General features: G+C 38.9%; 1 protein-coding gene across 1 annotated transcript; it reads right to left on the bottom strand.

Annotated features, from left to right (window-relative positions):
• Window positions 1-226: 226 nt before the first annotated feature.
• Window positions 227-12,151, bottom strand: LOC141098059 (5-hydroxytryptamine receptor 3A-like). Its single transcript, XM_073585644.1, has 8 exons — window positions 12,056-12,151; window positions 9,721-9,765; window positions 5,971-6,080; window positions 5,109-5,278; window positions 4,789-4,952; window positions 2,678-2,882; window positions 2,327-2,560; window positions 227-486 (listed from the first exon to the last, which is right to left on the bottom strand). Exons 1-8 carry the CDS (start codon window positions 12,149-12,151, stop codon window positions 227-229), a joined length of 1,284 nt encoding a protein of 427 aa, XP_073441745.1.
• Window positions 12,152-13,164: the final 1,013 nt, after the last annotated feature.

The following is a 13,164-nucleotide window of genomic DNA, read 5'->3' on the forward strand; positions in this document are numbered from 1 at the left end:
TGACCGCCCCTGATACATAGTGCCGGGTATCAGCTGTGATAATCAGCTGACACCCGGCCGCGATTAGCGGCGCTCACCACGTGGGCGCCGCTGATCGCGGTAGACGTACTATCCCGTCCATTGGCATAGGGGCCCGGGTCCCATGGACGGGATAGTACGTCTCATGTCAGGAAGGGGTTAATATGGTCAATGTTGTCCTTTATCTTTGGATTTACATCAGTAAAATTTAAGTTTGGGTCCAGCGAGCCCATATAGCTGCCATGGAAACCAAGAACAGAAGTACCGCTAAAATATATAGACGGAAAAGGAACGTATCCATGATGTATCCAACGTGGAGCCACTCGTTGGAGATACACCTGTCCGTATTCTTCTTCAGGCTTTCTTGGATTTCTTTTATTATCCTGAGTTGCGCATCCAGGTCCTGTGCCGCGGCCAATTGCCTGATATGGTACTTGATAGTTTCATCATTGTAGATTGCAAATTTTTCTGTAAAAAAAAAAAAATAACATAGTTATAAGATGTTTAACCCCTTTGAGATAAAGCCTGTTTTCACCTTAATGATCAGGCCACTGTCACTGTCAATTTGAATTTTTGAATGCAAAATTTGATGGCATTATTAGCGGACGCCATGTCGCGTTTGAAGAGTCCCTAATGTGCCTAAACAGTGGAAACCTCCCACAAGTGACACCATTTTGGAAACTAGACCACTTTGGTACAGTATCTAGATGTGTATTGAGCTTCCTTGAACCTCCAGCTGCTTCACAGAAGTTTATAAAACCTTGAAAATAAAAAAAAAATCAAATTTTTTCCCCAAAAATCCTTTTTAGCTGCAAATTTTGAATTTTCATAAGGGCAAAAGGAGAAAATGGACCCCAATGTGTGTTGTGCAATTTCTCCTGAGTTCAATGATGCCCCATATGTGGTCAAAAACTACTTCTGAGGCACAGAGCAAAGCTCGGAAGTGAAGTAGCGCCATATTACAGTGTAGATTTTGCTGCACTTGTTTGAGGGTGCCATGTTACATTGACAGAGCCCCTGAGGTGCCAGAACAGGAGAACCCCCCTTAAGTGACCCCATTTTACCAATTAATCCTCTCAATGAATTCATCTAGGGGTGCAGTGATTATACAGTATTGACACCACAGGTGTGTCACAAACTTTTACACCACTGGGCAGTGAAGAAAAAATAGTTTACATTTTTACTACCAAGATTGTGTGTTAGCCCCAAGTTTTACATTTTCACACTGGGAAATGGGTAAAAATGGCACCAGAATTTGTCCCACAATTTCTTCTGAATGTAGAAATACCCCATATGTGGCTCTACAATACAACTTTGCCATACGGAGTGACTAGGGAGGAACAGAACGCTATTTGCCTCCTGGAGCGCAGATTTTCCAAGACTATTTTGTGGATTACATATAAAGAGCCCCTAAGTGCTAGAAAAGCAGAATCCTCACTTAAGTGACCCCATTTTGGAAATTTTAACTCTTTGGGAATTTATCTACAGATGTAGTGACGATTTTGACTCCATGGGTGTTTTCCAGAAACAGGCAGCAGTGGATGTTGCTGAGTGAAAATTGCAAACTGAGGTTGTAGTGTCCAGTACATTATGCCCAGCCCGTGCTTCTGGAGACACGCATCTGTAAGTTAGGCGGGCTCTCATCACTACAGAAATGCCAAATATGTGGGCACTATATGTGATTTTAAAAAAATGCTGAGCTAGAAATGAACCCGGTCTAAAGGAGCGTGCACACTGGAAGGGTGTTAGAAGTAAAAAATTACAGTCCTTTATTAAATATCCACAACGTGTTTCGACAGACATAAGCTGTCTTCCTCAGGTGGCAATGTACATGTACCTGACAATGTACCAATGTACCTATACCCTTCTTCTCTCTATGCAAATCTAGTCTTGTTATCCAAATGGATGGGATCATTAGCTCTTTTTTTTTGTGGGTGTGTTATCTGAGGACTACATTCAGGTGGCAGAAAAGACTAGATTAATACCCATGTTAGAGAGCGCCATATCTCAGGATTGGAAAGTATCAGGAACGGAAGAAAAAAATTGTCAGACTCATAAGCACATGAACATTTACACTGTGTAATACTTTTATGCACAAAAGTGACAAAAGGTTTCTGAGTGATAGCTTTATTGGCTAACCAGAAGAAATATACTGTACATTCTGGCTAACCCAGTACCATAATATAATAATTTTTTATTGTATATCACACTGTGCAATAAAATTACATATTTATAGAAGTTGACAGGTTCACATTAAGTGTTACATATGAAATATACCAGTTGGTTTTACCTCCAGTTTATTACTTACCAGTGCTGTTACTGTGCTCTTTTTGCTCTGATATATCTGATATATTATTGTGTGATATAGTAAAATAATCCTTGCTTTTTACGCAGACCAGTGTAGCAATCTTCTCCAAGACTAATGTCTTCACCCACTGAGGAACCGATCCATGAAGAATATCCTGATGTATTACTCGGACTATGAATATGCTCTCCATCACACTGATCACAAGAAGTACCATACACATTACAAAATATGAACCTATAAGGAAGAAATGCAAAGAGTTGAGAAAGTCCAGGAGAATAATGACTCTAGGGAATGTTTCTTCTAAGCTTGGTTTTTAGTGTTTTAGCGCAGGACTAGTAAAAAAAAAATCACCTATTAGTGGTGTTCCAGTAGGAGGACAATTGTCTGATACAATAAGGAGGAAGACAGAATATCCGAGGAGCAGAGTGATCTTGTAGGATGTTCTCTCTCCAGTTTCCGGGGGTAAGTAAAATCCAGCGATATTCATGATCATTAATAACATACTGGGCAGAATCAGATTCACAGCATAAAACAAAGGTTGTCTTCTTATTATTATCTAAAAAATGAGTCAGGAAATAAATTAGAAAAAATTAAAGTGCTCAAACAAGTGCTCTGCCAGAAACTAGGGTTGTTTCGGACATATTTTTCAGGGGTCAGACTTGGAGGGAGGCCCTTTTCTGGTTGGGGGAGTTTAGTGGAAGAGCATGCCGCACACAGGACCTCATCCTCGTCTATCAGCATTGGGATAAAGAAGAATGGAAATCGTTAGCCAGGCCTATCCCCAACATCAGTTCAGAACAGAAAACTAATCTGAGCAAAATGGGCTCCAACAATTCAGTATTAGCCCCAACTGACATGTCTTGGTTATAATATTGGTGTCTTCTTTTATGGCTCTTGTTACCCTCAAAAACCAAAACTTGGGGGAAACAGCTATCTCGGCGCTATCTAGAACATGACCCCTGTTCTAGGGGGTAGTCATGACCATTTTTTCTTTTTTTGAATAGTACAGAAGTTAGAGAAAAATCCTACACTAAAAAGAGTTGATAAGCGGTCTACATGCTTCAGAGTGCACTAACAGTAAAAATATCGAGACATATAAACATAGTTATAGGGGGTTTCCCATCATATATATATTGGGGTTTTTCCATCATATAAAGACCAATAACTGGTGGGTTCTACTAACATATACAACCAAAGTCAGGATATAATACCCAGAAAAACACCACTCAAAAGAGTATAAAATATAAATGTGAAAAAGACATGAACCAGAGAGTAAATGGGACATGTAAGAGGATTCAAAAGGGGATAAAATCAAGTAGATAAAGGTGGGAGGGGGTTTTCACAAAAAAAATAAAGGGAAGCAAGATAGTCTATATCAGACAAAGCAGGGAATATTAATGAACTACCATTATTCACATAAAAATTTGCATGTAAGGCATGATACCATAAATTACACTACAGACTATTAAGACAGTATAGTGAAAAAAATAATCAATCCGTCTATATGTATATCATGCAGTATGATATTGAAAGACAAGAAAAAACGCTTAATCAGTCCATATCTAATATAAATGTAGTATAGAGCTTACCCATATTGAGGTGAAAGGACCCCACATACAACCACCAGTGCCCCGACGCACGTTTCCCTATTACGCTTTTTCAAGGGGAGTGTCACTCCAATATTATACTGCATAACATACATATAGACAGACTGATTATTTTTGTCACTATACTGTCTTAATAGTCTGTACTATGATTTACGGCATCAAGTTCATTAATATTCCCTGCTTTGTCTGATATAGACTACCATGCTACCGTTTACTTTTTATGAAAACTGCCTCCTACATTTAGCTACTTGATTTTATCCCCTTTTGAATCCTCTTACATGTCCCATTTACTCTCTGGTTCATGTGTTTTCTACATTTAATCCTTAAAATAATAATAATGTTATACTCTTTTGAGTGGAGTTTTTCTGATTACTTTGACTTTACTCTGACTTTGATTGTAGAGTGCACTAACAGTAATGTGCTACCCTAACAATAGGGTCAATTTTGGATGCTCTACTGTCCCAACTCCAGCAGGTGCAATGGCGGCATCCACTGGTATGTTGTAGGATAGATTAGAATTTATTTTTTTTACCTAAAGCAGTATATTCCAAACCCCAATCCTCATGGCCCCTCAAACAACAAGGTTTCCTTCGTATTGCATAAGGGAGAGATCCTGTGGCCATTTCTGATGCCTTCATAATAATTCCAACACCTTTGCAATACTAAGGACATCCTGAAAATATGATATCTTGGGGGCCGTGAAGACAGGAGTTTTGTAAACACTGACCTATGGCAATGACCGAAATGTCATATTCTGTAGTAGCCATAGATTCAGGTTGATATAGCAACAAAATACAAAATGCCAGGAATTTAATTCACAAATAAAAAAAAATAATAAAAAAGGCATTAACTTACATAGAACAAAACCATCCCAAACTTGTGATGGTCCTCATCTTCCGTTAGTACCATGTAGCTGGGAATGACTTCCAGAATATCCCATTCCCCATTTTTTTTATAGTAATTTGTGAAACTCTGTGTGTCATTTGTATGTCTCCAAAAAGATAAATCAATGTCTTGTACTGAAAAGGGAAAAAATAAATTACAAAAATGTCAACTTTTTTTTGAATCAGACACCAATTAAGGTATTCATTTTCTAAAGTCTCCGTAAACTTGTGCATAACCAATCAAATAACAGCATTGCAGTAATGTCGCGGTGGAAGTTTGGACAGACGTACTTGTGTGAGTCCAGCTAGAAAATGTCAGGCAGCAGTTCTGATGGTCAAATGGAAAGTAATAAAGGTTTACATTGCAGGAAGATTTTATTAGCATGGGCTTGTTGTTGTAGACTCTGCCTGTATAATCAAGGTAGACAAAAGTCTCTTCTGCAGATTTCACTTCATCTACTCTAGAATACAAACCAAACGTCAGTGTTTTTGTTTTCTAACACCAAATGACTTTTACCCAGAACACATAATATAAAAAATATATGAAACTTAATTTAGAGATAAGAAACTTTATGCAGGTGGAATTGAATTCAGATTTAACCAGAATATTGGCGGCCAATTGAGCCATAGAAAGTTGGCTAAAGTAAGAAAAAATCAAGTGGAGAAGTTGAATAAAAGTTGTTGCCCCGGACTTTTATATTGATGGCTGCAGCCGGGTGCTGCACATCTGCATCCTATTGATTGGAATTGGGGATGGGTTGCAGTACTCGGCTACATCCATTATACAGCTGATGGAGCTATGCTGTCCAGCTCCGCAACAGAGCACTTTACGAACCAGCGGCGGCATAGGGATCAGCTGATCGGTGGGGGAACTAGGTGTCATTCCCCCACTGTTCGGCCACTAGTTACTTATCCTAAGAATAAGTCATCAACATACAAGTCCCGCACAACCACTTTAAGTGGCTGGGCATTCATGTGCCCTTTAGCTTTGTTCATAGTCACAGGCACGGGCCAAAGTAGACAAGCCCTGTCAACACCAAAATGCCCCTTTAAGTCCATGACTGCTGAGAATATTTCTAATTAACAATTCACTTATCATATGGAAGACTTAAAAATAATAATGCATACTTACTGTGTAGTAATGCATACTTACTGCTCAGTGACCACAATATCTGGTATCCACACCCATTGTGTAGGAATTGAAATTTTTGTTACATTATCAAATTTTTCTGGATCCCAAGTAAGAAACTCATCAAACCAGGACTGTACGGCATAAAATAGGACAGTAATAGTAAATGTGCATTATAATACAACTATCCACCCTATAATCATGCTGCTGGATAACACTATTCATACACATATTTAGGCAATGAGATTCCCATCAAACATATTAAACATATTACACTCATATAAAACTTTTAAAAGTGCAAATATAACAATGAAAAATAATGTTTAAATAAAAAAATAGTTTTTAGGATTTTGTTTATTTTGTGATGAAGTCAGACATAACATTTAAAGATAATAGAAAAAATTGGAGTCCAGCTCAACAGGACTGGATTTTCCTTTTCTTTTTATTTTTCATAAGAAAATATAGTGCATACAAAAGAAAAATTTACGTGGTCGACATGACTCAGTCAACGTGTTTCGACTGCACTAAGCTGTCTTACTCTTACTGTTATACAGTATATTTTCTCCAATGACTATTTTATTTTCCTAGCCCTATCCCTAGCTATAGCCATAACCCTAACTTTAATCCTATCCCTAATCCTAAATCTAATTTTAGGATAAAGAAAATCCCGCTAACTCGTCACCACCATGTTTAGGCTGCGTTCACACGTTGCGGTTTTTTCGCGTTTTAGTGGCGGTTTTTAATGTACGATTTTGCAGCGAAAACGCAAAAAAACAGCATCCCATGCAATCCTATGGGATTCCGCAATGCTGTGCTAATGCTGCGGATTTTCCCGCGGCGGAATCGCATAGCGTAAAAATACGCAGCATGCTCATTATTTTGTGGAATCGCGGCAATTCCGCCCACTTAGTAAGCTTACTTTCTGCATGTGGCTGTGCCCACCATGCGAAAATTAAGCAAAACATTTGCGGATGGTACCCAGGGGGTGGAGGAGAGGAGACTCTCCTCCAGGCTGTGGGTACCATATCCCTGTAAAAAAAAGAATACAAAATTGGGTTATATTCACCTTCCGGCGTCTCGCGCAGCCTTACCGATGCTCCCGCCAACTCCCGTTCCCAGTAATGCCTTGCGGCAATGACCTGTGATGATGAGCGGTCTTACGAGACCGCTACAGTATCTACATCATCAAAGGTCTCGCAATGCATTACTGGGAACGGGAGCATCACGAGGATCGGGAATGCTGCGCTGGTGTCGAAAGGTGAGAAAACACGATTTTTTAAATTTTTTAATTATTTTTAACATTAGATCTTTTTACTACTGATGCCGCATAGGCAGCCTCAATAGTAAAAAGTTGGTCACACTCGTCAAACACTGTGTTTGACGAGTGTGACCAACCTGTCAATCAGTTCTCCAAGCGATGCTACAGATCGCTTGGAAAACGCCAGCATTCTGCAAGCTAATTACGCTTGCAAATAGCTAGTTTTTCCGCGGGAAAATCACGGGAATTTAAAATGCTGTTTTCCCGTGGAATGGAATTCCGGAATTCCCGCAGTAACTTCCGCAGAATTCCGCAACGTGTGCACATAGCCTTACAGCTCACACGATCTGTGCCTAGCAGTAAGAGAATATGAAAATGTTTCATCTTCCATGATCCAGTAAAATTAAAATCAGCTTTAATTAAATAAACCAGGGAAAACAGGCAAAACATAGGTACAATAATGCAACGCATTTCGGATCACTTTATAACATAACAATTTTTTAATGCTATCAATAAGGATAGGTGATCCAAAACGCGTTGCATTATTGTACCTGTATATATATAATGTTTCAGCCTATAAGGCCTTAGTCACGATCCATGTTGTTTCAGATGTCCATTGGTTTGATCTGACTGCATGTAACTGTGCTTTTTTACATTTTTTTAATTATTTCTCAATAAAATGGAAGTTTTATATCAATAACACCTCTGAAAGTGCAGCAGATTCTTCATCCCCGGGTCATATATTTTTTGCATAGACTTTGGTGTGCCCTTCGGCAGCCCCCCATTTTAAACAACTGGTTTATTTGTAATCCCTTTAGATCCATTGGTCTGCATTGGAACATGAAGTGAAAAGGTCACAGCGCAGACCGCCGAGGCAGATTCACAGAATTTAGAACAGTAGAGCATGATGAACTTAATTATGTTGCATCCTTTCGTTCTTCTAAAGTTTTTGTTGAGCTAGGACAATCCCTATAAGCTGATGTTTATTGTATTTGCTTGTATTTATTTTGAATGTGTTATTCATTACATTTTCTCTTTATTCTAGAACCGTGAAGGTTAAAGGGATTGTCTCATTAGTAAAGATCAGTGGATCTGGGGAGATTTGAAATTTACAAATTACTTGGATTTTATTGGAAAAGTCTATTTGCAGAAAAGTTATTCGTTGTGAATTGGCTGTTCATTATCTGCAGACCCCAGACCATACTAAAGGTAAGCTTGAAAAAAAATTAATAATCCCATTACTTTTAACTTGTCCCTCTTCCCCCTGCCTGTTGGCTGCCATCTAGTCCACAGCACCTCTACTTTCCACCATTGTTCCCCACATCTTCGCCATCGTCACTCTAAACTGGGACTTCCAGGCCTCGGATGTCACTGTTCGTGGTAAGGTCACGACGTAAGTTGTAACATTAATATGCCGCAATGTGAGGCGTGTCGGCAGGAACGTCCGATGCCTGGTCAGGGCCAGAAATATGAGCCTAAAATGAAGAGGCCAAAGATGAGGCACGCAATAACGGAAAGATGTAGCGCACCAGACAGTTGGCAATGAAGGCGATGGGACAGGTGAGCAGTGAGGTATCAGTCTTTTGGGGAGAATTTTCTGTCCTTCTGAGGTTGAATTTGCACAGAGTAAACCGAAAAAGAAAATGTTTTCTGTAGAATTGAGATTTTCGTAAAATTTGTGCAGAATTCAGTTGCACCTGAATAAATTCTCTCATCTTTACTCATTAGCCCCAGACTCCATTTCCAGCACCCCCAGGAAACATCTGATGCAATCAAGTGAAGCTGCAGCCAGTCCAGCATTGTGGGATATATTTCAGGGAAGCCTACCTGCGTAATTTGGGGATGGATCAAGTGAACCCTATGATGTCCATTAATATATCATTGTCTATTCAGGAGCAAAAATGTGCCTAAAATACTTAAATGTTGCACACATTCTTTGATAATCTGTCCCATTTTTTTTTTTTTTTTTACTTTCTGATAATGACAACTAGTAGATAAGGAAATTAGTAATGTTTCATAATAAAGTTTTGGACTGCTAGAAACACACACATACAAAAGATTTGCAGGGTTTATTCGAAATTTAAATGTTAATGTTTCTCCTTGTGGAGAGTAAGAAGCCAAGCCTGGCATGCCACAGTGAGGAGACTTATAAGCCATGCATGCTCCTCTGTGAAATTAAATATGCAAATTGTCCCTTCAGAGAGGAAGAGGACTAGAACTTTAGTGCCACCTATTGGAAGCAGCGATCCTAAAAGTCAATAATGACTCTTTAAGGAGCCTTGGGATAAAATCAAACCAGAATCTCTTCTTGCAGACACAGTCTCATCAGTGCAATGTATGAGATCTGATTTGACTAGGTGAGAGACTAAAACTGGTATCTAAGCGGTAAGGTTTCTCCTTGTGGAGATTGGCAAGCCATGCCTGGCATGTCAGAGTGAGTTCACTTATAAGTCATGCATGCTCCTCTGAGAAATTAAATATAGAAATTGTTCAAAATATAAAATGAGCCAATTTACCTGATTGTACCAGATGTAAGTTTTCATTATTTGATTTTTCTCATCCTCATGACAGTAATTATTTGTAAAAAAAAAAAAAAAGAAAAGAATTTGTAGATCTGACAAAGTTATGTTTAAAAATACAAAATTTGGCAATTCAGATAAAAAAATAATGGCAGTTCTGTGGAGGTAGGGTTGTCTCCAAAACATGACAAAAACATTCAAAGCAACTGAATGAGACAAACACTTGCTCTATGTTCTTAGAAGAATAGACAAGATTAATGTGTAACTTTGAGGTCTTACTGTATATATTTTCATAATTGGGTTGGATGAACCTGAATTCACACATGGACGGCAGTGCAACCTATTGTGAGGAGTCACAGTTTTGCCATGTGGTCCTTGGCAGTGCAGCACACTTTCAGGTCTGTTTTGTGTCTAGAAAGGTTACTGGCTACTTTATTGCAGCTGAGACAAATTCACTGCCAACCCCGTAAGGCCGGAGTCACACTGGCGAGGAATACGGGAGAGTGAGAGGCGCTAAAAGCACGCATTAGACACGGACCAATGATTCTCTATGGGGTCCCTCGCACCAGCCGTATATTTCTCATCCGTATTCTACGGTCCGTGCCAATCGCAGCATGCTGCGATTGTCAGCGTACTACGCCCCTGGTATGCCAATGCAAGTCTATGGGTGCGCAAAAAATACGGATTACACACGTACCACACGTGTGACTTGCGAGAAATACGCACCCGGTGTCTTTTAGCAAAGCCAGCAATTCAGTGCGCTATACAGTAAACTCACACTGACAGGTTTAATAAAGAAATGAAAGAATAGATATAGACACATAGAATGCATATATATATATATATATGCATTCTATGTGTCTATATCTATTCTTTCATTTCTTTATTAAAACTGTCATAGGGCTCCATTATATGTCCATTTTGCAAGCCTGCGAGAAAATCTCGCCATACGGATGCCATACGGATTACATACGGATGCACACATGTGCAAAATACGCGACCACACCTTGATTACGGATGACATACGGAGCACTGTTTAGGGGTCTGTGATCCGTATTACGCATGTAAAATACTGACTGTATTTTGCGCAGGTTAGTGTGACTCCAGCCTAAGGCTCACGCAGACGAGTGTATACATCGGACACACGGATTGGAATACGGATGAAAATTGGATTTTAATTGAAAAAAGATCATCCATGCTTTCTGGATGAAACTTGGACGATTTTTCATATGTTCATTAGCAGCGACCCCCAAGGGCACATTCAGATGCAAGTGATTTTCTCATATGAGAAACTTGGTCTTAGTTTCATCAGTATTTTGATCAGAATTTGGTCAATTTTTATCCATCAGAGTTTGGTCCGATTTTCATAAGTTTTTCTCAGATGGAGAAAAAAAACTATGTAGAAACAAGAAGTCTCTTTTTCCTGCATGAGTCATAACTAGAACTACAATTCTACATCACTGGTAGGGGGAGGAGCAGAGTAGTTGAGTCAGAAGTTAAAGGGAGGGTGGAGCTGGAAGTGTAGTTCTAATGATGTCTTATGCAAGGAAAAGAGACTTCCTGTTTTTACATAGAGCTTCGAATACCTTGGATTTAGCTAGTCAGTTTTAATCACCTGATGTCATAGGCCTAATGGAAAAGAGAAAAATTATCTGGGTAGAAAAGCAAAATAATCAATTGAAGGTACACAGTGCTGTATAATATGATGACTGCAATATATTAAGAGGATAAACAAATTGATGGGAGTTATTCTTTAAAGTAGGTATATGCATCTACTATAAAAGGAGCTGCACATAAATATATTCTTATTTATTTCTTATGTTTGCACAGCATATATTTCGATCTTGACGATGGCAATTAAAAAAAGTATTATGTATGTACAGTATACGCCTTCTATATACAGTATGCACAAGAAACCTGATTTGTGCAATGATACCTGTAGTAATATGTCTTTTCAGGGTCTCCAGAAGCCCATTTTTTTTGCCCCTGCTCTATAAACAATGTTAAAATAAAGTGCATTTTGCTATGCAAATCCTCGTCTCTGGCATTTGTAGAATCATCTTCTATTTTTCTGCATTTGTTTCATAACATTTGATTAAAAACAAATTAGTCGTCAAGCTTTAAATTGGGTTTGCATGATTTGCTATTGTGGTTTTCTTCCTGCGAGGAATGATAATAAGGTTTATTGCCATCTCGGATGGATTTATCTGTGCTATTGTAGGGCTGAAAATCAAGAATGATCCCACAAATGACCATGGAGAGCTACCTAGATTTAGATACACAAGGGGAACTACAAATACAAGCAGAAGCGATAGTAATCTTTAATACTTACCACTCCCAGAATGGCATATATCATGATGTCTATGTATACAGTGGTTGCCCTTTTCCAGTCTTGTACCGGTCTCACCCCCTTATTGTACCCATGCATTAGGTAGTTTGTAAGTCTTACAAGGGTTGGTGTAAGAGTTGAGTTATATTCCTGGGCTTCAAAACATTATAAGATATTAAAGGGTTAATTAGTGCAATTCATATCGTATATTGGTATGCATGCTGACACTGGACTAGCAGGAGTTCTTACCTGTGCAGGTACCGATGAGATATAGGATGCATGCGCTGGATAAGGTCCATGTCCGATACATTTCTTCTGTTTGCCCGGTAGATGCAAATGGTCAATGACTTGTGTCCAGATCTGGTCGTCCTCTACCATCTGCTTCTTACAAAAACTTGGATGCCGGTGCCTGAAGTACAGACTGAATCCCTCTTACTGTATCTTCCGAATGTCTTGGATCAGACAAAGCCTCCCGCCCATTCCTACACTCCGTTACCGCACTCATCATCCATTTAGTGCCAGTTACACAACTGTTTTTTTTCTTCAATTAGTTTGCAACATTAATGCTACGTCATCTCCGGCCTGTAAATGGCAGCAATTAACTTCTTAATGGAAATGTAACATTACTGTGTTGCTATTAGCAGATATCTATGGGAATAGTCGTCCTCAAGATGGAAAACTACAGAAGTTTTGCCGAGCACAAATACCGGGCAAGTACAATAAAATTGCAACTGACAATCAGAAAATACATTAAGTGCTTTTTTGTTTTCATATGTCTGTATATATATACAGTGGGGAAAAAAAGTATTTAGTCAGTCAGCAATAGTGCAAGTTCCACCACTTAAAAAGATGAGAGGCGTCTGTAATTTACATCATAGGTAGACCTCAACTATGGGAGACAAACTGAGAAAAAAAAATCCAGAAAATCACATTGTCTGTTTTTTTTTCATTGTATTTGCATATTATGGTGGAAAATAAGTATTTGGTCAGAAACAAGCAATCAAGATTTCTGGCTCTCACAGACCTGTAACTTCTTCTTTAAGAGTCTCCTCTTTCCTCCACTCATTACCTGTAGTAATGGCACCTGTTTAAACTTGTTATCAGTATAAAAA

This window comes from Dendrobates tinctorius, unplaced genomic scaffold (assembly GCF_039654945.1).
Source record: "Dendrobates tinctorius isolate UK_male_01 unplaced genomic scaffold, ASM3965494v1 ptg000086l, whole genome shotgun sequence".
NCBI lineage: Eukaryota > Metazoa > Chordata > Amphibia > Anura > Dendrobatidae > Dendrobates > Dendrobates tinctorius.